This window comes from Liolophura sinensis, chromosome 8 (assembly GCF_032854445.1).
Source record: "Liolophura sinensis isolate JHLJ2023 chromosome 8, CUHK_Ljap_v2, whole genome shotgun sequence".
Taxonomy (NCBI): Eukaryota; Metazoa; Mollusca; class Polyplacophora; order Chitonida; family Chitonidae; genus Liolophura; species Liolophura sinensis.
This window is the reverse complement of record NC_088302.1, coordinates 31,246,117-31,271,616: the sequence shown is the minus strand read 5'-3', so window position 1 is coordinate 31,271,616 and position 25,500 is coordinate 31,246,117. Positions and strand designations below refer to the sequence as shown.

Sequence of the window (25,500 nt, the reverse complement as noted above, 5' to 3'; positions counted from 1 at the left end):
GGATAACTCGGGGGACAGTCGGGTGTAGCACCATCAAGGGAGATAATCATTAAACAGTTGCTTACACATGTAGCACGCATTCCGAAGTGTTCAACTTTGTGCACTTTATGCTTTTTACATGTAGTTCTCCATCTTAATTATTGATGTGCAAAAGTAACAAGTGGTTGTAAAAAATAGGAAATGTTTTACCAATATGCCATTATCATTCAGTTTGCATGTAGCAGTGAAAGTAATAATATTCATAGAACTATGAATGATTTTTTTTTTTTTTTTTTATTATTAGACTTCTAGCTGAAGAAGCTGAGAGGCGTTTGGAGGAGTGTCAACGCAAACTGAACAGACGAGACGCAGATCTTCAAACTCTGGAGGATCGGAACTCACACCTAGAGAAGAGGATTGGGGAACTTCAGCGTGGCACTCAGCAGATCCAAGATGAGATAATTCAGCTTAGGAGCACGATTAATGCTCTGGATCGAGAGAAAGACACTCTCCAGGCAGAGGTAGATGAGAAAACAGAGAAGATAGCTGTGCAGCAAGACGACATTCTCAACAAGGTTAGTATATGTCCATAACAGCCTTTTGGTTGATACTAAAAAATGCCAGGACCCTCATGGGCTGATTTGTGTCATTCGGAGCCATAAATGACAACTAGACCTGGACCAGTACATTCTCAGGTGGGGACTGAATTGACTTATTTGATTGTTGTTTGGCACAGTTTTTATCACTTATACGATGACAGTCAGTTTTATGAGAGGAGAAAACCATGGACCTGTGGCAAGCTACTGACAAACTTTCCAACATATGAGGCACAGATATGCATACCAAGAGGTTTAACCACACCAGTGCCGACACAGTTGCCATCTGTGGTTTGGGATGAAAGTCCAGAAGTTGGTCAGGTACCTGGGCTCTGGTTTGGCTTCTTTCCTCAACCCATAAAATGAACTGTCATACAAGGGAATAATCTTCAGTTCTTGCGTAAGAGGTCAGTCTTATTAATAAATATAAGGGGCGTGAGTTAAGCTGGCAGGATTTGGAAGATTGTGGTTTTGTATGACTGAGGAGAAAAAAGTGTATGCATCTGTTATAAACTCTCATCTGTGAGATGGGGCCTCCGTGGCTCAGCGCAATGACCCAGGAGTCTCTCACCAATGCAGTCGCTGTGAGTTCAAGTCCAGCTCATGCTGGCTTCCTCTCCGGCGGTATGTGGGAAGGTCTGACAGCAACCTGCGGATGGTTGTGGGTTTCCCCCGGGCTCTGCCCGGTTTCCTCCCACCATAATGCTGGTCGCCGTCGTGTAAGTGAAATATTCATGAGTACGGCGTAAAACACCAATCAAATAAATGAAATAAATCATCTGTGAGATGCTTAATCTGAATCTGGCATTAATTGTTTACCTTTGTGTGATATTCCATCTGTAAATTAGAAATCTGGTATTGTATGTGTTAGCATGCTTCCTTAACAGTGGAGTTTTATACTTTTATGGTTAATAAAAAGCTGATCAGCTTGGACATTGACCAAGAAACTGGGTAAAGAAAATGTTTCTGGTAATTCGATTGTTGGGTGGGAGATGAAAGATGAAAGATGATAGAATCAAGAAAAGGTCATCCACATATGAACTAATGACAAGAGTGGTGGTTGTTTAATTATTATAAATGTTGTCTTCAGGAGCGTCAAATTGGGGACCTTAAAGTACGAGTCAGTGAACTGGAAGCACAGCTAGAGTAAGTTTTACAGTGTTCTGTAGTAGTATTTTGATGTAATGCTGCAGTTTTCTTTACAACGTCTGTGTACAACATTCACATAAATCTGAAATGTGACAAACAAAGAAAATGTTACACAGTAAGTCAATAACTGTATTTTAGAACTGAAGTTAAAATTTATCTCCTGTTTCTATTCCCTACGGATGTTGAATTCTTTTTAGTCTTGGTAAGAGGGTTTGTATTGGTTTATTTAATTAGTGTACCTTTATTAACTTTTCAGCCATGCTGGTGACAGTAGCGACCTGAAGGACAGAGAGAACAAGAGTCTGCGTCGCCAGCTGGAGGGGACAGGTGAGGACCTGGCTGAAGCCATGAGGAGTAGAGACGTAGCTGTGCGAGAGAACCGGAGATTACAGGATGACCTCGCCGTCATGACACGTGAAAACCAGGTAAGTTTTGTCAGGTGTGCTACATACTAAATAATGCTGGCATCCTCTCCAGCCATACGTGGGAAGGTCTGTCAGCAACCTGCAGATGATTTTGGGTTTCCTCTTACCATAATGCTGGCTGACTTCATAAATAAAGGTGAAATATACTTCAGTATGGCTTAAAACAGCAATCAAATAAATAAAGGTACCTGTAAGCTTCAGATAAGTGTGACGGCATGTACATCCGACTGTCCCTCATTATTGACCGGTAATGACCAAATCCTTCATAGAATACCCAGTTTTAATCCTGAGCTAGATCATATGGAGAAGATCTAGAAGCTTCAGCAAAGATTTGTAGTGTGGTAAACATATATACTGGCCAGTGGCAAAGAGACATCATCATGATATGAAACAAAACATATTAAACCCAAAACAACCAACAAATGTTATTTCTTGGTAGCATGGCATCTATTGAGGTTCTTACCATGCCGTAGAAAGAAGTTTTGTATTGTCTATGTTGTGGTCATTGCACCAGCATTGTGACAGTGGTGCGTCATAAATTCTGACATTTGTCGTTTCCATGTTAAATCAGAAAGTGAATGAGGAGCTGCAGGATGCTTTGGATCAGAAAGAGCTACTGAAACAACAGGTGAACGATTACATCAGAGAGGTCAAGGCCACTGAAGAACTCCTGTCATCAAAGGTAAATCTCCAGTCTGAATACATGCTTTATTTTTGAACACTGAGGGTAAGGTATAATGGGAGTAGTGAAGGTTAATGCTGTTTTGGGTAATTTACCTATGCAATTACAAGTTTTTACTCAAGATAGTTGTGAACTAGTTATGTACCAGTTACTGTGTAGTACTGTCTTTAAAATCCTTGGCACACTGACTGTTTTTCGGAAAATATGCAGCTTTGCATTAAAATTTTCCGAACTGTGTTCCCACAGGTACTTTCACAAAATCTATGGGTTAAGTCCAGGAAGGTATAAACTAGGATGTGTAATCATACCAATGTGTAGCTTTTGTTTGGCCACATTTGGGACATTCTATAAATCGGTAAAACTGCCATGACTTGCTCCCCTTGGATTTTTGAACGGCCTGACATTCTGGAAGTAGCTCTGATTCATTCACTTGACTGTCAGCAAGGTAACAAAAACTGTCACAATTTTTGAACATGAGTGACAGGGATCACCAGTGATGCCACAACGTTTTCAAAACAAAGGGAGATAAGCACAAAACATTCTCCATATAATATTACAAACATTTATGGTAACTGTATATTTAATAAATGACTTCAACATGAACAAAACTTGTCCAATCCTAAACAATAACACTAAAAGTCTATTGACAACAATTTTGGTTAAAATTAATGGGGTTGCAGTTTACCCTCAACTCCAGCCTGAGGCTGGCATTAAAGATCTACTCCTTTTACAAGGCTTTTAGTATTACTACTAACTTTTAAGTTGGCAAGATTAAGATGTGTAGGTTATGACCAATTTCCTGGTATACCCAAATTTCAATTACCACAATACAGCTGCAGTAGTGCCGAAGTGAAAAGTCATAAACATTCATCTCAAATTTTAGGAGCAAGAGAGATCCGATTTACTGGAGCAGTATCGCCAGCTGTCCCAGGAGGCCGAGCTGTACCAGACCACGTCACACGCGCTTGAGTCTGAGGGCTCAACACTGAAGATGGAACTAATGTCCAAAGATTCAGAGATCCGCCGACTTCGGGAAAAAGTGGATGCACAGAACAGCGAGCTGACCAGTGTAAGTGTCTAGGGTGGAAAAGTCATTCAGTATTTGAAGTGAAAGTTTTTGTCTAGTGCTGTCTGCTCGTAGCCTGTTGGGACATCAGATGCCAACTGACCAGTGATATGTGCTACATGGTACCCTGTCTGGATTTCAGATGTCACAATCCTGCCACAGCTATGATGTCCAGCTGTCTCAGTTAACGAGAAATGTTTCACAGCTGGAGGACTCCCTGAGGCATGCGGAGGATGAGAAGCAGAGCATGTTACAGGATCTGGCTGCAGTGCGAGACCTGTGCACTCGCCTGGAGGCTAACAAGGAGAGCCTACAGAGGCAGTTGACAGCCAGCATGCTGGACAAGGAACAGGTGAGAAAGGGGATGGAACTAGGTTAGCAAAAAACTAATATTCTCTCACCATACTTTCGAGCTATCAAGCTCTTCGTATATTTATATGTAGAAAATATAGTAGATTCACTAAAAGTCAGTGTCGTCTTACTCTCAGGCCAATGGTTAAGTGATTTCAGCATGTTGAAAGATCCACAGAATATGTCAAAAATTTGGAGTCCATATTAAAAGATAGGATGTCAGACATGTGTCCACCCAGCCTATGCTAAGAGATAGGATGTCAAAGCTTTGTCCACAAGACCCATGTTTGGAGACAGGATGTCAAAAATGTGTCCACCCAGTCTGTGTTGAAAGATAGGTTGTCAAAAATCTGTCCACCAAGCCCATGTTGAAAGATGTCAAAAGTCTGTCCACCAAGCCCATTTTGAAAGATAAGATGTCAAAAGTCTGTCCACCAAGCCCATGTTGAAAGATAAGATGTCAAAAATCTGTCGAAAGACAAGATGTCAATAAAAAAAAAACAGATGGAGTTTATACAGTTACATGTATAGAGCTTCTTGTCACAGCTATCAGACGAATTGATTTTGGAAGTGATCATTGCATGTCTGTTGATTTGAGTTTTAAAAAATGTTGTTGTTTTTTTAAACATGGAAATGTGTGTATCCTGTAAAGAGGATCACTGTTAAGAAATTGTGCCATTTGTGAAATGCCTTGAGTTCTGTGTGAATGTGACCAGTGAAGTTGCACGTTCAGTTCCAACACCTGGAACATGCCCTGATGTTTCCTCCACCCACAGTTCTCCCTTCTGTCATGTATTCGGGATAAACATATCACATAATAAAACCAATCAAATCATGGGAATGAAGACTTCCAAAAGAATCAAATCAGGCAACCAAAAGCTATAAACTTAAAATTGCAGAAGCAATGGAACTTGAAGTTACTTTATGGAAGAGGTTAAAAATAAGTCAGGCATCAGTACAAATGAATTACAAGTGCCATGTACAGTGTAGTTTATTATTAGTATGTCACATTGTTTGGATACAAAATTAAAAAAGAACAGGTGCTACTTTTTCCTGCTACATCAGCAATATTTCAGTCCCATTTGGACATATACCCAAACCTGCTTGTTTGATGTACAACTTTTGCTTATTAAGGATGGGATACATGTGTAAATTGTCTCAATTGGCAAGTATAGTTCTGTCTGTTGTTGTTGTTTCCAGCTCCAGAATGCCTTGGAGGATCTAAAACAGGAGGCAACCCTTTGCAAAACCCAGCTGTCAAGCGAGAGGAGTTCCATCAAGAACCTAGAGGATCTCCTGGCCAATACCCGCGAGAAGGAGTTCCAGAGTCAGCTGAGTGCCCAGGAAAAGAGCGCTGAGTCACAGCTCGTTAAGGACAAGCTCTCACTCAATGAGAGCAAGCTGTGAGTGCCATTTTAGCTTGTCACATAGCCTTGTGTGTAAAACTGGGTTCTGCTGCCAGCCTATAAAGGGAGGTAATTCTTGTGACCCAGATAGTTAATCAAGACCTGACTGAATCGTTGTGGGATATATTCATTTGAACAGCAGCAAAAATAATTGATAGGCTGATATGTGAATGTCATGTAGAGAGAGGTGTAAGTTTAGACTTAGATTTTTCTGATACTATAGCAAAGATTTTAGTGCTAAAGTGCAAGTTTCTTGATCTTCAGTATTGATCATAAAATTAAATTATCATGAAATTAAAGAATCATAGTTGTGCTATAAGAACCTTTAATAGTACAAAAACTTGAGCATGGTTTGGTTGGTTTTTGGGGGTATTTTGTTGGATTTTTTTTTTGTTTTTTTTTTTGTGTTTTTTTGTTTTTTTTTTTGGAGAACTATTTTTGTGATGAAACAATACATATTCACAACCTTAAGTAAATTTACTATCCTGAACAAATAAGTATGTTGTTATGTTAAGTATGTAAATATGTTGTTTATTTCTGATATATGTTGATGATGTTCATGCACAACACAGCAGTGTGTGTTTTTGTTTTTGTTTTGTTTTGCTGTTGTTTTTTTCGTTTTGGTCTCTAAACATACTTATTCCACTGTCTGAGTTGTGTTTTAATTTCATTTCAAGATGAATAAATGCGTTTGAAACAGTGACACATATTTAGCCTAGCTGTTTGTGCATTGCAGACAAAGTCAGCACCGTGAGATTGCGTCTCTGAGGACGAGACTGGTGGAGCTGGAGGCAGATCTGGAGAGGACACGCAGACAACTCACCAACGAGCGCTATGAGAAGTAAGATACCCTACCTCACTATAGAACATCTCATTCTCATTTTTTGAACATACAAGTGTATGTTGAAATATATGTCAAATGAAAGACCATCAACCATCAACCAGGAAAATAGTTGATGCTTTTTTTTTTTTGTTTTTGTTTCTGTTTTTTTTTTAGCATTTTCTTCACCCAAGTGAAATGCATTTGGTCCCAATAGACCATCCTTGAATCTGATGGTTTAAAAATAATTTAATCAGAAAAATTTTATTAAAAAACAATATATTTTCCTGGACAGTGTTCAATGATCAATAATCTGAAATATATGCACACTTCATTTTAGTGTTTTCACCAGCATACCTTTGTTACTTTTAAGCCTCACTAAGTTATTTGCCTAGTTACAGATGCTAGATTTAGTTCCAGTGTTCCCCAAACTGCAGACTTCTGATACTGATGAGTTATATTTTTCTGAAGGGGGCCACAGATAGAAAATCCAAAACTTAACTTTTAGTTTCAGAAAGGTTCTGCTTCTATGCCCTTTACCATTTTGTTGGGTAGTTATTAAAGAATTCTTCAGTGTCTAAAGGGACCCCTCTTATGTTGCAGAGAGAGAGCCTTGCAAGATCTCCACCGTCAGGGCATGTCCTCACTGAATGACAGCAGTCTGAGGCTCTCAAGGTCATCCAGGAGTCCAGCAAGGTCAGTGCAGCTGTAACTTCAGTTTTCATTTATTCTTTACGAATAATAGACAAATATTTTTATGGTCTGTGAATATATGTACATATACGTGTATTCTTCATCACAGGAGCACAGAAATCTCAGACCTAAAAGCAATAAAAGACGGGGAATATTGGTACGAAAATTGTTCGAAATGTGTCTTTCTTCGGTCCAGATTTCATGGTCTAACCATTGTGAATTACGCATCCGCTTTGTCAGTAAGCGGGTCACATTCATGAATCTTGTTTGCCAACATGTGAAAATTATTAGTGTGAATTCTTCCTGAATCTGGTTACTATCTTTTCATTAATAGTGGGGTGAAAATTCTGTGAGGTGTAGTAACTTGGCTATCATTTTATGGCGTTTCTCAGCAACTTATCACCGTGCTGTACTGTAAAGTTGGCGAAAAATCATGTGAAGTCATACACGATTGACTGTACATTAAATCACATGAAAATTTACATGGTTTTTCACCAGCCAGTCACCCCTCTGTGTCTGAGAATGTACATCAGTACGGCGATTATTTTGTACCAAAATACCATGAAATTATAGGTATGAAGGAGACCAATCAGAATTATTTATGTTACAAGTTAAATAAAAAGTTAGAATAGAGCCTGTGTGCACTTAAATAGGACTTAATGCTGCAGCTGGAACCTAGAATTTTGTATTTCATCTACCAACCAGTCAACCAGTGTGTCCCACTTTATGACTATGTTCTATGAACGAGAACCCAGAACCATTGTCATTGTCGCTGTACTGTTACTGTGATCCTTATGTTGATGTGCCCACAGGTACAGAACCACTGAGACCTCGTACACAAGCACCGCATCTCACCGGCGATCAGTGGAGCGTTCCCTGGGCCTACACGAGGACAGAGACCAGAGCCAGAGCCAGGATGCCTTGTGACCTACCTCAGTCGATTGATGTGACGCTAAGCTTACTGTGATACATCTTCCATGCCCAGTTTTAACCAATATACATGCCTATTTAGTACCCAATTTCAGGTTAACCGTGTATTATTATTATTATTATTGTTATTAATATGAATGGTACACAAAGCCATGAGCATTTTATTAGCATTGAGGCTCAGCACATTAATGTGCTTTTAGCGTTTTGCTCCACACAAAAATATTCTTAATGTTTTCCCAACTACAGTAATCATTATTCCTGCCACTTGTTTGCGGACAGTACATAAAATGGGATTAGAATTAGAAAATTATTTTTTTACTAATTGACGAAGTGTACCATTCTTAGTCTTAAATTTTTTTCAGTTTTGTATTTTAATTGTATTTTTAGGGTGAATATTATAGTATTTGGCATAAATTCTTTTTTTTTTTTTTCTTCAGTAAAAAGACAGAAAATTAATGATGGTATGGGTTTGGGGAAAATTACATATTTCTCATACTTACAATTATAGTATGTCAGAATGCTGAAGCTAGTGAAGTGAGGTAAAAAGGTCGTCATTTAACAATGTTCAATTCCGTCCAATTTATATTTATTGTGTAACATTTTGAATTGTATTTATTATATATAAATTATATTGGTAAGACTATTAGCTATTTATTTCTTTACTGTTCGTTTAAATCCAAGAATATCAAATCCTATTTAAAGAAGTGGAATCTTTATTATTATTGCCTTAAAGACTACAGTTGTCATCCATCACAATAGTGTCTGTTTTTGTGAATAACTGTATATTTCTTGGTGCTGAACAGATCCGTGTGTGTTGTGTTGTAGAGAATGCACCAGTATTGCTATGGATCTGAACAAAACTTTCGCCCTGAACCAGTATTGCTACGTAAGGAAGATCTTCTGGCTTCTAGTTTTTTCCTTGCCACTCTATATTGGTGTATATTTTGTAAGTAGTTTTGTACAGTAGATCTCTGTAGAGTGTAACAAGTGACAATGATGTTGTGAAAAGTAAAAGCCTTATTCATAACCTTGAACTTGTTGTCCTAGGTTACTTCTTGCTCATTCACTCATGCGACGGAGTCTACTTAATGGTAGACAAAGACATTAAACGGAACTTGTTGCTGCCTCGCTTGGTGCTCAGCACTGAGAGGTTAGAGCAAGGAAACAGGACTGGTTAGCCTGGTGTCAGTATAATGGGACAGAGTGGGGTGCCAGTGTTGGCAGCATTTTGATGACATTGTCTCCTCGGTCTGCCACGCACCTATGATATGACTGAATAATTGTTAAACACGACGTAAAAACCCAAGCATTCATGTGCAGTCATCCACAGTACGTGTAATTAGACCCTACTCTGAGAAGGGTTTTTTAACACCAAACAAATAACGCTCATCCTGGCGTTTACTCTTAATGTCCTGGGTGACAATTAGTGTCCGAGGGTGGCTTTCCATGAAGCTCTTGCGATCTTGTGTGATTTTGCAGGAAGGTTACAGCAGACCTGTTGCTTTCTAACAGTATGACGTATGTCACACGTGAGAGTGTTCGCCAGTTATTTTGTGGAAGATCGATGGGTTAATCACGTCGGTTTCCTTCAGCAATAAGACTTGCCGCTATCGTATAAGGGGAATTTTTTAGAGTATGGGGTTGGGTAAGCTAGCAGAAAAATGATGAACTAAATCCTTGCCCTAACACTCCACTCGCTTCCTTGCTTGACTTTCTAAAAGGGAACATTTCATTTGGGCGTATTCAAACGTCGTTTAATACTAACTAACGTCCATTCAACGTTGTTAAATACGCAAGAAGATCGGAAAGCTTTCTTCCGCCAAACGTCACTAACGCATTCATTGACGTCTAGCGAACATACAGTTCATGTAGGTTTTGTTAAGCACCAGTAATGGGGGGGGGGGGGGGGGGGTATTGCACGCCTTGAACTAGTCGTTCTAAGCGTTGTGCACATCTGTTCTTTTTTGCAATACGTCGTTGTTCATATAGTGATCATAAGGCAATTAAACGGCATTGCAGCGTAACATCAGATAATGATGTGTTTTGGGGCATCTGGGAAGCCTCTTGTGTACACGGGAAATATGCCGTCACGCCCATCGTAAATACGAAAGGCCACATTGCAATTAACCACTTCTGTTTGTACCTGTCTGAGACTCCAGATGAGCCATAATAACTCAATATTTCAACTTTAATTAATTTTCATCTGGCGAAGAATTTACACTTTTCATAGAGGTGATAAATAATGTGGAACTAAATGGGCGAAATGCTGATTTTTGCAGATAAAGTTTTCGTGTTTTACGCCGTACTGAAGAATGTTTCACTTATACGGCGGTCATCATTATGGCTAGAGGAAACCTGACTAAGTCCGTGTTAAACCCACGACCATCCGCAGGGTGCTAACAGAGGAAGCCAGCATTAGCTGGACTTGAACCCACAGCGAACGCCTTGGTGAGAAGCCCCCGGGTCTTTGCTCAGCGCTGGTACGCTAACCACGTCGACCAAGGAGGCCCCTTTTATCTTTATTAAAAGGGCATTGAAACCATCATCTTTGAAGATCAGACACACTCTGATTACTTTCCCAGAAAGAGTTTACCTAAAAGCTTTATATTTCATCTTGTGGTAAAGTCTTAGAGGGCAATATTGCCTTGGTTAAATTCGCTTTGCTTACGCCTCTCATAGCCTGCTCACGTGACCACAGTGCTGATGATTGGCTCAGGCAGCTATGACATAACTACAAAGCTATGGATATGTACAAATCCATATTACGCCCGGAAAGAGGAAAAATCAGCCAATCAACGATTACAAAACCTGCTATACAGATGTAATCCACACACTTCTTATCCACCTTTAATTCGTTTTGTTAAAGCAAGTAGCCATGTAGCAGCTTTAGTTAGATACATTTCCAGCAGTTCGTCGTATCATGTACCGGTATGTTGTATCCATGTACCGCGGTGTGTTGTATCCATGTACCGTTATGTTGTATCCATGTACCGGTATGTTGTATCCATGTACCGCGGTGTGTTGTATCCATGTACCGTTATGTTGTATCCATGTACCGGTATGTTGTATCCATGTACCGGTATGTTGTATCCATGTACCGGTGCGTTGTATCTATGTACCGGTGTGTTGTATCCATGTACCGGTATGTTGTATCCATGAACCGGTGTGTTGTATCCATGTACCGGTGTGTTGTATCCATGTACAGGTGTGTTGTATCCATGAACCGGTGTGTTGTATCCATGTACCAGTATATTGTATCCATGTACCGGTGTGTTGTATCCATGTACCAGTATGTTGTACCTATGAACCGATGTGTTGTATCCATGTACCGGTATGTTGTATCCGTGTACCGGTATGTTGTATCCATGAACCGGTATGTTGTATCCATGTACCGGTATGTTGTATCCCGGGGGACTCCGTGCCTCAGTCGGTTAGCGCGCTAGCGCAGCGTAATGACCAAGGAGCCTCTCACCAATACGGTGGCTGTGAGTTCAAGTCCAGCTCATGCTGGCTTCCTCTCCGGCCGTAAGTGGGAAGGTCTGCCAACAACCTGCGGATGGTCGTGGGTTTCCCCCGGGCTCTTCCCGGTTTCCGCCCACCATAATGCTGGCCGCCGTCGTATAAGTGAAATATTCTTGAGTACGGCGTAAAACACCAATCAGATAAATAAATAAATATGTTGTATCCATTTCCCGCATAAGTGCTTGTATGCAGCAACACCATTGTCAAAAAGATAAAATAGCCATACACGAGAGCTTATAAGGCGTGACACAACATAGATCCATTTGTGCTACGAAGCTGTCCCATTTACGTATTATATGGCCATTGTGCGTCGATGGGTCGGAAAAACGAAGTAGGTTAAGGCTGACATTGGTCTTTATGTAACGACGTCAATGATAAACGTTGTCACAAAGCCTAGACTATGGGGGGTCATATCCCACCATAAGAACCCGGGAATTTCTGAGATGTATGTATGTGAAAAAAAATGAGGTAACATGAAGAGAAAAAAACAGAACAGTGATTACGGTGTGAAGGTGAATGCTGCATCGGTTCATCACAAATTTTCACACAAAGAATATTTAGGGTCTGAATGGTTACGAGACAGTGTGGAACATTATTGATAAGTGCGTGTGTGTAGTTGATTTGCCTGATACCTGTACGGCTATTACACGGGCGTCACCAGGAATTCAAAAGTGGAAAACACACCACCAAGTTTTAACCGGTTGACTGAACTGAATGAATGAATTGGGTGGTAAAAGATTTAAATGCAGGTATATACTGAAGACGATATTTTCCTTGCCACTTTACTTTTCCATCATGTTTGTTTATTATTATCAAATTCATATAATCTAGGTAGCGGTTCGTGGCCAAGAGTTTCAAGCCACATGTCTTTCAATCGCAAGGACAATGGATGTGCGGGTTCGATCCCGGCCTTGGACAGGGAGTTTGTACATTTTCCCGCCTTGGTGAAAATAAGCCGTCGACGACAGCTCGTGTTGCAATTTGCGTAAAACTCCTACCAATATATGGCGTTCATATCTGTACGAAAGTTTGTCAGTAACTTGACAAAGGTCGGGGTTTTACCCGGTCACTTTTCTCCTAACATAAATCTGGCCGTCATCGTGTATGTAAAAATAGTGGAATATATGACGTTAATGAAATCGCCTATGGGATGAATTTACTAACTGCTCATGCCTCAACTTTTACAAGAAGAGGATGAAGGATTTCGATATTTCCAGAACAGCTGTATATCTCCTCCCAATAACGTGTGATAACTACTGATAACTATTAGTAACCCGATCCAGAGTTGTCCTTATAACTTTCCTTGCCCATTGTTATTTCTCGGTCAAATGTGTCCATAGAAACCAGTTCTAGTGGACTTTTATATGACCTGGAGAGGAGTTCAGAAGGCTTTTAAAAGACGCCGGAATAAGTCAAACAGAAACAGTGCATGCACTAAAGCTCCACAGTATATGCTGTAATTCTTCAACCTTTTCGCATGTTTGCAAAGGCCTCTATGCAAGCATATTCTGAAGGTATTATTCTGTACACTGATAAAACTATTTTTTGATACAGTAAAGTTCGGAAATTGGCCAAACCAACCAAAGTAGTTTTGGATCACACAGATCATGTTGGATGCGGGTTGGATAGATGACGAGAACAACTCCTTACTACTTATGAAGTGGATAATGTACATGTTGCCTCACACATGGTTCTAACTATAAAGTAGTCTCCAGACGTATCTTCAGCTCTTTTATATAGTTATACGATTTGGACCAGTGATCAGAAAACAAAAAAAAATGCCAACAATTGAATGAACGTTGGCCTACAATCCTGCAAGACCGATACATTTATTTATTTATTTATTTGATTGGTGTTTTACGCCGTAGGGGCCTCCGTGGCTCAGTTGGTTAGCGCGCTAGCGCAGCTTAATGACCCAGGAGTCTCTCACCAACGCGGTCGCTGTGAGTTCAAGTCCAGCTCATGCTGGCTTCCTCTCCGGTCGTACGTGGGAAGGTCTGACAGCAACCTGCGGATGGTCGTGGGTTTCCCCCGGGCTCTGGCCGGTTTCCACCATAATGCCGGCCGCCGTCGTATAAGTGAAATATTCTTGAGTACGGCGTAAAACACCAATCAAATAAATAAATAAATAAATTTTACGCCGTACTCAAGAATATTTCACTTCAATAACGGCGGCCAGCATTATGGTGGGAGGAAACCGGGCAGAGCCCGGGGTAAATGGTAATTTACTGGCAGTAATTTAAATGGTAATTTACTGGCAGACCTTCCCACTATGGCCGGAAAGGATGAACTCAGAGCGACCGCATTGTTGAGAGGCTCCTGGGTCATTACGCTACGCTAGCGCGCTAAGCGACTGAATCACGGAGGCCCCCCGATACATACAACTTTTATATAGAAGTAGGATCCGACTGGAAAATAGCCATATTTCATTCCCCTATTGCTGAGATATTTGTACTTGGTGAGGTTTCCCTATTCCTATTATTAAAATATGCAGCCAAGAAAGGCTTTCAAGTTTCAAACTATTGATAATTTTCTCCATGCGTATGTAACCCCATTTTGGAGACACTTGACAAGCGTGTACAGATACATGGGAGGAGAGGTACGAGGGAAGAGGGCTTGGAAATCGACGCAAGACAGGTATACTGGTGGATGAAAGCTATCTTGGAGAACAGGTCTCTAAATGCATGATTCTTTGTGTGTCGATGTTCCTTTATATTTTGAGGATATGTCACCAAGCCAGATTAAGGATCACAGCGAACTAGTATGCGTCTAGTTAGAGCCTCCATACATGTTTGGCTATATCTTCACGCCCACCATACAGTGTTGTGCTCCCAGATACCTTGTTTGCCTCAACAAGATTGGGCGTGACTGTTTCTATGCACAGCTGTGTAGCCAGATTTCTTATCTTTTATGAAACATTTCAAAACCTGACTTAGCCAACAATTTCCCGTCCTTTCTTCGTAAGTTTAGAGTCTAACTGTTGTGCATATTAAAACTTCTGTGGGACCAACAATCTGAGCAAGAGATAAAAAGAAAAATGTGTTTTCTATACATAGGCTCTGCATAGAAAGTCAGAGCTGAGTGTCTTGACTATATTTGAAAGAAGCTAAAAAAAGGGTAGGACTGAAAATTTATCTCCAAGAAGGAAATAAAAGAGGAAAAGATTTCTGCTTCGTTCAATTTTAAATATACGAAAAAGAACATTATATGAAAGAACATTTTAAGGATAACAAGTGCTTAGGTATAAATTACCCACGAACTTACAGAGCACTGCGTATACCGATACCAGAACAAAGGTTAAAGAACGCCAAAAAAGACAACGCCCAAAATTCACCAAAGCATGTCAGGTTTTCTCTATCTCTATACTATTCATGCGATCTAAGCTCATATCAAATAACATTTGATAAATAATGAAGTCAAATAGGCGCGTCTAACAGTTTCTGTGCCTTAAACCCTCGGTGCTTGTTTAGCTCCCATACAGGTCGGGTCACCGGGAGAAAAGCACGAGTGCGTTCATGAATCAAAATCAACGCCAAACCTTTCGTAAGCCAAATACGTATGACGTGACAAAGTAGACGTGCATCCGGAGTAAGTGCAAGCAAAAATAATTGCTTATATAGCACAAGGAATGTGTTGCGTCGACAAGCGCGTGATCGAAACACCCGAGTGAGATTGCTAGATTATGTTTGTGAAAGGTCCTGTGAGAATTTGACTCAAATAAAGGTAGGTATGGCATGTCTGGTTAATATTGGGGAAGGGGTGGTGGAGGCGGTGGTGGAGATGAAGGGTTTAGCTGTGCATAAAATGTCTTGCTTACCATGAGTTATTATATATGACCTACGTAATGTCTTACCTCATACGGTCGAGTCCCATAATTCATTAGATGCAAACTTCTCTTTGTGTGAGCGTCCTTTGTTTATAAGAGAGAAAGGGGATGGGGGCGTGGCTTGAGGTTGGGGTGAGGCTGCTTCGGTTGTTTCTATTATTCGTCTTGGGGAATGAATACGATATTGCTCAAAATGCGACGACAACTTTATTTAGTCATGCATGAGTTATCCTGATAATGATTATCCACGATTCACAGGAACCTTTAGTCCACTGTATGAAGGTTAGTTGTGAGCGCCATTTTACATTATTATTGTATTACGCACTTCCATTTCTCTATTTGTTTAAGTTTCTTTTAATCCCTATCCTATTTTTTGATTTATAAGGCCGATGGAATGGAGGACATTGATGGTGTTGACGACGGTGGGAATAACACTACTCTATCACAATGGTAAATATCAAAATCAGACGCAAAAACAACTACTCCTGTCATTTTACATGTATGTAAACACATTAATGGTGTTGACGACGGTGGGAATAACACTAGTCTATCACAATGGTAAATATCAAAATCAGACGCAAAAATACCTACTCCTGGCATTTTACGTGTATGTCCTTTCTGATTACAGCTTTGAATGTTTTCCTTCACCAATGTAGCGACGAGTCAAGCTAAATTCCCGAAGTGTACATAAACATCGTCATCCCTTATGCGTGTAAAACCAACAGGATAGTTACACTGAGAGGATTGTTACACCACCAGGATAATGACATCACCAGGATAGTTACACCACCAGGATAGTTACACCACCAGGATGGTTACACCACCAAGATAGTTACATTACCAGAATAGTTACATGGCCAGGATAGTTACACCACCAGGATGATTACATCACCAGGATTGTCACACCACCAGGACAGTTACATCAGCAGAATAGTTACATTGCCAGGATAGTTACACCACCAGGACACTTACACCGCAGGAGTGCTACACCACCAGGTGTAACTACACCGAGAGGATTTTTACATCGCCACGATAATTACACCAAAAGCATAATTAAACATACTTTACATGTGACTTGACTACATCGAGAGAATAGTGATATCGCCATGATAGTTACACCACCAAGATACTTACTTCACCAAAATGGTTACATGCCGACAGGGTAGTTACATGGCCAGAATAGTGACAGCACCAGATAGTAAAACCCCGGGATAAACTTGATTCTCATAGAATCGGTGGCTATCCGTTGCGTGTATGAGAACCAGGGATCAGTTGTTCAAAAGTGTTCAAAAAGCTAAGCCAGTCTAAGCCTAATACAAAACTAATGGCAGTTTAGTCCAGACTAAAGTTAATACAGGGCTTATCTGCTAATACACTTTTGAAGAACTGGGCTCAGGCTTGAGTTACACCGCCAGTATAGTCACCCTGCCAACATAATAACATTACAAGGATTTATTCATGTGATTGACGTGTAACGTTTGACCAATAACACGGAGGTCAGGTTTATGGGTGAACGGAACTGGCCTTAGCTCTGGATGAGTAAATGCATGAAACTGAATGAAAGCGCTAACGGTAAATGATTTAGACCATTGTACAAATTGCAACCACTGATCACAATAGGAAATTCTATAAATACTTCTACTACATTGATTTATATTTTTATTTTTTTATTTTTTTATTTTTTTTTTTGGCTGAAATTTAGATGTACTGTTGCGAAAGTATTATCAGAAGTATATAAATGAAGAGAAGTAAGCCACTATGTTACAGCTCCCATTTCTGTACTCCGTTAGTTCACCCACTGAATCGACTTTGCTTCATTAGACAACTGTGTTAACTGAAGACATTGTGTTAAATAGTGTATAATCCAAAATGTTATCAAAATAAAAACAGCTCACACGCAGTTGTCAAAATAGATCGCGGAACAACTGGTGCATGTTCAGCGGAAAAGCGCGGTATGAATATTCTCTTTAGTGGAAAGTTTGCCTCGTTTTCGTTACACTAGAATCGCCGATATGGTTGAGGGTATGCCTTAGAGCTTAAGTTTACCGGAAGTCATCGCGGCGCAATCGTCTGTCGACTGTTTCCGTGACTATATGCCCCAGCCAATGTGTGCATTAGAGTGTGTAGATGGAGAATCATAAAGCGTGTCATACTTCTCTTTATTATTGCATTTCTGGTGATCCCATATAAAACCAGTCAGGGGGATTCGCTAAAGGAGATAAACATTATTTTGTTCAAAGTGTATGTAAAGGCAAAATTCTTCAGGTGAAAGGCAACAGAGAACTACGTCCAGAAATATGTGACATCAAATATTTTTTTGTTGTTGTTTTTTTTTTTTTTGCCAAGAAATTCCACAAAAACAATTATTTTCTAAGGTGAGCTTTGAAGCCATATTTTCCAAAGGTTTTTTAGAGCGCAAAATATTAGAAATTCCATTAAAACTTATTACTGTGATCCTCATGAAGCTCATTAGGGATGGTTTTATAGAAAATAACTTCTCTCAAAATGGGAAAATAGGGAAATTCTTCTGAGAAAATGTGGCCCGAAAAGGTCACCGTATTTTTACCTTGCTTTAATTTTATTTTTATGGCGTTTAAATATTTCTAACAAACCATAAATGAAAATACTTTCGGTACAGTTTATCACATCGTTTACGATCATTTCAAGAGATCGGCCGGAACACCAGAAATAATTTTATTAAGTTTATAATAGACTTTCCGTCAATAAAACCTGAATTATAAAATATCACTAATCGTTACGAAACTGCTGTTCGTGGCCGAGGAATTAAGATGCTTGTGTGAGTCGCAATGAAGGGGCTACAGTGGTTCAGCAGTTAGCCTTAAAACAGTCCAATGACCCATGAGCCTCTCACCATTGCGTTCGCTGTGAGTTCAAGTCCAGCTCATGCTGGTTTCCTACCACCAAAATGCTGCCATCATACTAGTCATGCAAGTGAAATTTATTTATTTGATTGGTGTATTACACCGTACTCAAGAATATTTCAATTATACGTCGGCGGCCAGCATTATGGTGGGAGGAAACCGGGCAGCGCCCGGGGGAACCCTACAACCATCCGCAGGTTACTGGAAAACTTTCTCACGTAAGGCCGGAGAGGAAGCCAGCATGAGATGAACTTGAACTCACAGCGACCGCATTGATGAATGGCTTCTCGGTCATTACGCTGCGCTAGCGCGCTAACCAACTGAGCCACGTAGAGGTCCCGCTATGACTCCCGAGGCATTGGTTCAATCCTAACTTCTGACTTTGGATAATCCATATATTTCATATGTTTTCCTGTTTGTCTTGCCTTGCACCAGTATAACAATTCCGTTCCTCTGTACATGTGGTGAAGCGGCTCAGTCACTTGCCAAAGGCAGGAGTTTTACTCCGGCCACTCCAGTTTCGTCCATCCATGTCACTGACCGCCATAGTTGTGACAGTTATAATGAAAAATTCTCGAGGATACAATGTTAAACCCCATTTAAATAAAATAAATTAAAAAACGTTCAAAGATTGTTGACAATATCAAAGATGGTCTATCTACCTTCTGTTTTTTTTTTTTTTGTTGTTTTTTTTTTTGCGCTCAGAGTGTTTATTGGTGATGGACAAATGTATGAACAGCACAGAGTGTCCCCTTAACAGCGCATGCGGACCCCAGGGTTGTGATGGAGATGTGTGTCTTTGTTCAGATGGCTATGTGCCAGCCAATGACCTTACCGGATGCTTCAAAGGTAAACTTAGAGATTTTTGCTTTTTTTTTTTTTGTATATTCAGACTACAAAAAGTTTTTAACTTAAAAATGAAAGTTTTTAAAGTAAACATATGATGATGGTTTTGGTTACGTACTGGAGTTTATGATTTGCTTATAGGTCAGGGTTTCTTTTCCCTTTGAATAGTCGTGAAGCCGTTGTGACCTGGTTCATTCCGCTGATCGTCAACGACGTCATAAAAAAATGCCACATGGGCAGGACCTAAGACCACACCACGTTCAAGAAACATGTAATCGATTGACAATTCACCTTTATAGTGAGCAAATTAAGTCGAGCTCCATAAAACACTCTTGGTTGTATTTAGTGTATACTATATAAGTTGAAAATGGTGACTTTTTGTAAAGTACAAATTAGGTATTACCAATCAGCCAATGAAATCCTTTTTCACTCCTAGCGGCAGAGCTTAGTCGAGCATGTGACGGTGTAACGGTCTTGTGTCGAGATAAGCTTGCCGTCTGTGTCTCAGGACGCTGCGAGTGTCGGTCTTCCTACGTTCCCACTGAGGATAACCTTCGCTGTAAGATCAAACCCGCCTTCGGGGTACGATTCGCTTTGTTGGGTGAGCCATGTGACGAGGATACCTTGTGTCAGAGAAAGGCGGAGCAATCCTGTGACCCCGCCCTGTCACGCTGTGTGTGTGACCCGGGGCTTAGGCCAGCTACCCCTGAGGAACTGCTAGCAGAGCCCTTCTCGGACCACGGGTGTAGGCCTCAGAACTTTAGTCTGGGTACGGTTGATTTATTATTTACTACTTTATTTATTGACTCATTTATGTATTTACTTTATTTTTTTTATGCATGTCTTTACTACTCGAAGTAAAAATATTGCCAATTTTGGATCCAGAAGTGATTACCTTGGTAGACATTCCAAGAGTCTTTCCGAAAACTGTTTTTCTACTTCCCTGCCATGAATCAGCTTAAATTTCCTTAGTTTCTTAGTGCTTTGTGTTGAATATTGTTTTGGCGACTTGCCTTAGAATCACTGACTTGGAACATCATTTATGGAATGCTTATTTCGATGCCAAGATTAATGTTTATTCGCGTTAAGAACATGCATCGACTACATAAAACTGTGAAAACTAACAAGAGGCCATATGCCAACTACCAGAATGTCGTTGCTGCTCTGATTTTAATCTAGGCTGTAGCCTTTTGTATCGTATCTTAAGCACGATCCTTACGTGAGGCAGCACAGCACTATAGTTAACTTCTGGCAACTCTGTCCCGTTTATTAATGAAGTCTAGGCGTCAAAACACGCATTCATACATCAGCCATCAACCAAAATGGACGTGTGAGTTCAATAATCTCAAGGGCAAGTCGCAAAACAACGTTTAACAAAACATGCGATTGAAACCATACCTTCCGAAAATATTCCTTTAAATTCGTTGCCTGAGGGGGATACAGGAGTGCATTTCAGTTGATCTGACGGATTAGTCCATTCCCGGTTACGGATTATTTCGTTATCAGGAACGGATTAATTCGTTAGATCGACGAAATTGCTATCTGTCATCTCTCGGGTAACGGATTTAAAAGACGATGTTTGTTGGGGTGGTGAGTGTCTTCCATTAGTCTATATGTGGGTATCTTCGACTGGATAAAATAATCTCGTTATTCGACTGCAGGTTCAATTGTGGAAGACCTTATCTGCCTAGAACCAAAACTGCCAGGTAAGTAGACAGATTTCGCATAAAACAGAAGTGACAAGATATTTGTTATTCCGTGTTGCTGTTCTGTTGTTCAGTTTTAAGGACCCATTTGCAGTTTGCCAAATGACTTATGAAATCAATAGTCATCTATATGTTTAGGAATGGCATGAAATATTTTTGAGTGGAGAACATAAGTGGAGAATTCTTATATTCTCCATGCCTTATTATATATTATATATAACATACATGTATATTACATCCCTTTCCTAATTAGAATTAATTTAATAAAACGCCATTGTATCAAACAGCCTTTCGAAATCCAATACAATTAAGTAGGAAGGCTTTATCATTATTTATTTATTTATTGGTTGGTGTTTTACGCCGTACTCAAGAATATTTCACTTATACGACGACGACCAGCATTATGGTGGGTGGAAACCGGGCAGAGCCTGGGGGTAACCCACGACCATCCGCGGATTGCTGCAAGACCTTCCCACGTACAAAGTAGGAAGAAAGATTAAAACATATCCTTAACCCTTGGCTGTTTATATCACCTTTTCGTCTTCCTCACAGTATCAGCAGCTATAGGAGAAGTATGTGTCAGCTATAACAACTGCCCAGCCTTTGCCGACTGTCTTGCTCGAGGTTGTGACGGTACTGTCTGTGTATGTATCGACGGCTATTATCCTACCAACAATGGCATGGACTGTAAACCAGGTGGGTGTTTGCCAATTTACGTGATGCTATAGATGAATCTTTCTCCAGTTTTTATATAATGTGCGATACTTTTCGCGATACAAGGTGTGATTCTGGGTCCTTGGGTTTAACGTCGTACTTAACACTTTATCAATTGAATGACGACGAGTGTGACTATTAAAAGTGGCGTCAACCTGCGCTACAGCTAACTGCACACATTCCACCATGACTGACAAGGCGACAAAACCCTGTATTTCTGCCCAGTCTGTCAATGATGTTGAATCGTTAGATCCAGATAACTACTAAACATTGGATTAGTATCTTTTTCGCCACCAAGATCGATATTCTGAATGTTGTAGTTGCTAGCCTGGGCGACGTATGCGGAGAAGAGAGCGTGTGTCATGGTCAAGGTGTGACCACAGCCTGTGTGTCTGGTGTGTGTACCTGTGATGTCGGCTTCTCCCCCACCCCAAACGGACGCTGTAAACCTGTCCCAGAACCCAGACTGCAGTACGCTCTGTTTGGGGAAGCCTGTGGCCATGTCGGTCAAACGAGGATCATTTGTGAGGACAAGTGGACGACGTGTGACTCGATCATGGATGGGACGTGTGTGTGTCAATACGGAACCAGGGAGGCCAGTAATGAAGAGAGGGCCCGAGACGTGAACAACCCCTCCCCCTGCCGCCTACACGAGTATCAGCTTGGTAAGATACACTTGTGGTCTGAGGTTAGGCAAGAAATTCATGTACGGCGAAATTCATATAAGACCAAATCATGGGAGTAAAACCTATGTACGGCAAAATTTATGTAAAGCAAATTTATGTAAGGCCAGATCACGAAATTAAAATTCATGTAAAGCCAAATTCATGTAAAGCCATATTTATGTAAGGCCAAATCAGGGAATTAAAATTCGTGTAAGACCTTATCGCGAGAGTGAAGTTTCTTTAACGAAAGTGACGTCATAAATCCTAAACACATATACATTTAAATTTAACTAAATTAACAACGTGAATTTCTCTATGTCCCAAATCCCACTGGTTCCAACCTAACAAGGTCGCACCGTCACAATGCACCCGCTCATAGTTTCAAGCGCTCATGCGCACCATCATTCCTACCTCTACAGTTTCTATGTATTCGTTTGCACATAGAGTAAGTAGAAGGAAAGAAAAAGTAAAATCACATATCAAACTCACCATACTCCCTTTGCAAGTATTCCTTAAAAAACATGTCTCTGTTCTGTCACATAGCCTGTTTACTTCAAATCCAGGGTCGATAACTCCTGTTTTGCAGACATTTCGCGAAACTGCCAACAACCATTGGAGTTAAGAGCATGGTGAGTTGGGTAAGCTTAGTTGCAGCATTCGATACCATGAACGGTTCCTGTGGTAGATAGGGTCAGTACTGTTAAGATGAGGATATGACAGGTTGACTGAAAGAGGGTAGACTGTGTTTATCAGATTGGCCGCTCCAACTCCGGGAACAGTATGGTCAAATACATAACATCTGCAAACCTGCCGATTGCTCTTCTGTCCGATTACACTTTTGTCCGATTGCCCTCCTGTCCGATTGCCCTTCTGTCCCATTGCCATCCTGTCCCATTGCCCTCCTGTCCCATTGCCCTTCTGTCCCATTGCCCTCCTGTCCCATTGCTCTTCTGTCCGATTGCCCTCCTGTCCAATTGCCCTTCTGCCCCATTGTCCTCCTGTCCCTTTGCCCTCCTGTCCCATTGCCCTTCTGTCCGATTACCCTCCTGTCCCATCGCTCTTCTGTTCGATTGTCCTCCTGTCCAATTGCCCTCCTGTCCCATTGTCCTCCTGTCCCATTGTCCTCCTGTCCCATTGCCCTCCTGTCCCATTGCCCTTCTTTGTCAGCAGTAGTCGAACCATATAACATCACTCAAAACCATTTTTCAATACCAAATGAGTGACAATACGGAAGTTATACAGGATTAATTTATTTATTTCGTTGTTGTTTAACGAAACAGACCTTTTAGAACTGTCAGTCCAGAACGTGCAATTGACCCGTCATAAGCAGTATTGTTGCAAATAGGTCAACCAGATATTTGTCGTGAGAAGACACATGTTGGATCCATTCATACTCAAGAATTTTTTGCATAGATGATGGCGGTAAGTTTTATATGGTGGTGGGGGAGGGGGGGGGATTACTCGGAGTAAACCAACGATCTTTGGGAGTTATTGGCAACACATGTCATGACGATACAGGAGTGCATCGTCCACCACTTATGGACGGTATCTGGACATAAGGTTTTATATATATATCCCATTTAGTGTTTTTCTTCCCGGTCGCACAAATGGTCGCAAGCAAGCGGATGGCCATGGTTTTTATAGGCTTTGTCTGGTTTCCTCTCACCATATCCCGCTCGCCGTCGTATAAGTGAAATATTCTTGAATACGGCGTAAAATACCAGTCTAATAATAAATGAGTCAAATCATTTAATTCACGTTTGGTGTAATTATATTTTTTGTAGAAGATGTCGGTCCGAAGGAATGTGAAAGACAAAGAGCTCTTGAACAGTGTCAAAACTGGAAACAGGAGGAAGTTTTCTGGCGAGACTGGTTCAAACAAAGGCTGATCAATATGACGCCAGATCCTCCCAGACAGGACTGGGACTGGGTGAAACAGTGGAAAAGTCACCGCGATAAACTACGAAGATGCAGTCAGCTGATGCCTGTCACGGACGATGACAACTGGAGTGAAGAGGTCCGCGAAGTTAGAGTCAGCTAGACAACCAGAACATGTATCACATTTTGGTGACACAAGCTTCGCAGTACTGACTGGATTATAGATACGTGACCTAGCTGCTGCCTTGTATAGAAAGCAAGCCCCAATTGTGAACCCAATAAGCCAGTTGCTATTAATTTATCTACGTCTTCGAGTATTTGATTTCATTTTATTTCATTTATTAACAATACATGTATTTATTTGTTTGAATGGTGTTTTACTAAACGACGGTGGCCAACATTATGGTGAGAGGAAATCGAGCAGAGCCCAAGGGAAACCCACTACCATGCGCAGGTTACTGGAAGGCCTTCCTACGAACAACTGGAGAGGAAGCAAACATGAACTGGACTTGAACTCACATCGACCGCATTGGTGAGAGGCTCCTGGGTTATTGTGCTGCGCTAGCACGCAAACCACCTGTCTCCTTAGACCCTACTGTCAGTGTAGATACATAGCGTGATCAAATTAGAATTAAATGACACGAGATGCAAGGATAATTTGTTCCTCTCTCGCGAACACTTGGTGCTTAATGCGGAAAGTGACGCTCTTTAGTGAAAAACTGGTGCAGTTTAGGTTGCAGTTCTAGAGTTCTAGAACTTTGGGTTGTTATTTAGTGCGTAACTGTGTAGAAAGGCTAATTGTCGGATAGGACAGGATTTTCCAGCACGTGCATTGAATATACACATGTTCTTAAGTCAACAGTTTGTGAAGTTTATATATATATATATATATATATATATATATATATATATATATATATATATATATATATATATATATATATATATATATCAAATTATTTAAAGTAAATCATTTGTCATATTTATCTGGCATGATCCAGTAGTAACTGTGGAGACAATATCATGCAACGACGACAACTCTAACCTACAAAATACAACCCCGACACACCACAATCTATATAATTATCTAAACTTACACCTAAAAATGGTTCTATAGATGGACTACATAGCTAAGCACAATAAAATAGCGTCCACTCGCCTTCTCACCGTCACTAACGTTTGCGCGAGATTTTTTTTTACACGCGCGTGCATGTATATATAGACGAACATGGACACACTCGTCAACGCTTGCACGTGTGACAGTTTTATCCGTACAACACCCGCGTACATACACAATACTTTGATATGGCCGAGGAAGCGAGATGGCGAGTAATGTAATCGGTTTCCATAAAGAATAAAACTTT

The 25,500-nt window shown here is 40.6% G+C and overlaps 2 protein-coding genes across 2 annotated transcripts in view; both read left to right on the top strand.

Annotated features, from left to right (window-relative positions):
* LOC135473109 (centrosomal protein of 135 kDa-like) overlaps positions 1–8,178 on the top strand; it is a 28,763-nt gene extending 20,585 nt beyond the window's left edge. The window contains exons 17-26 of the mRNA XM_064752928.1: positions 284–554; positions 1,666–1,721; positions 1,981–2,149; positions 2,721–2,831; positions 3,715–3,900; positions 4,040–4,249; positions 5,449–5,651; positions 6,391–6,495; positions 7,078–7,170; positions 7,980–8,178. Coding sequence (XP_064608998.1) covers positions 284–554; positions 1,666–1,721; positions 1,981–2,149; positions 2,721–2,831; positions 3,715–3,900; positions 4,040–4,249; positions 5,449–5,651; positions 6,391–6,495; positions 7,078–7,170; positions 7,980–8,094 — 1,519 coding nt within the window. The 3' untranslated portion in view covers positions 8,095–8,178. The remainder of the gene's footprint in view (positions 1–283; positions 555–1,665; positions 1,722–1,980; positions 2,150–2,720; positions 2,832–3,714; positions 3,901–4,039; positions 4,250–5,448; positions 5,652–6,390; positions 6,496–7,077; positions 7,171–7,979) is intronic.
* A 6,944-nt stretch (positions 8,179–15,122) lies between these two features.
* Positions 15,123–25,022, top strand: LOC135473806 (tenascin-like). Its single transcript, XM_064753706.1, has 8 exons — positions 15,123–15,342; positions 15,831–15,895; positions 19,033–19,176; positions 19,610–19,942; positions 20,835–20,879; positions 21,432–21,575; positions 21,914–22,258; positions 24,043–25,022. The coding sequence occupies exons 2-8, from the start codon at positions 15,835–15,837 to the stop codon at positions 24,297–24,299; spliced, it is 1,329 nt and encodes a 442-aa protein (XP_064609776.1). The 5' UTR covers positions 15,123–15,342; positions 15,831–15,834; the 3' UTR covers positions 24,300–25,022.
* The last annotated feature ends 478 nt before the right edge of the window (positions 25,023–25,500 follow it).

Coding starts and splice junctions, on each gene's coding strand:
- LOC135473806 (XM_064753706.1), top strand. CDS start 15,835: ATGGAATGGAGGACATTGATGGTGTTGACGACGGTGGGAATAACACTA. Junction 19,177..19,609: donor CCTTACCGGATGCTTCAAAG/GTAAACTTAGAG, acceptor TTTCACTCCTAG/CGGCAGAGCTTAGTCGAGCA. Junction 21,576..21,913: donor TGGCATGGACTGTAAACCAG/GTGGGTGTTTGC, acceptor TGAATGTTGTAG/TTGCTAGCCTGGGCGACGTA.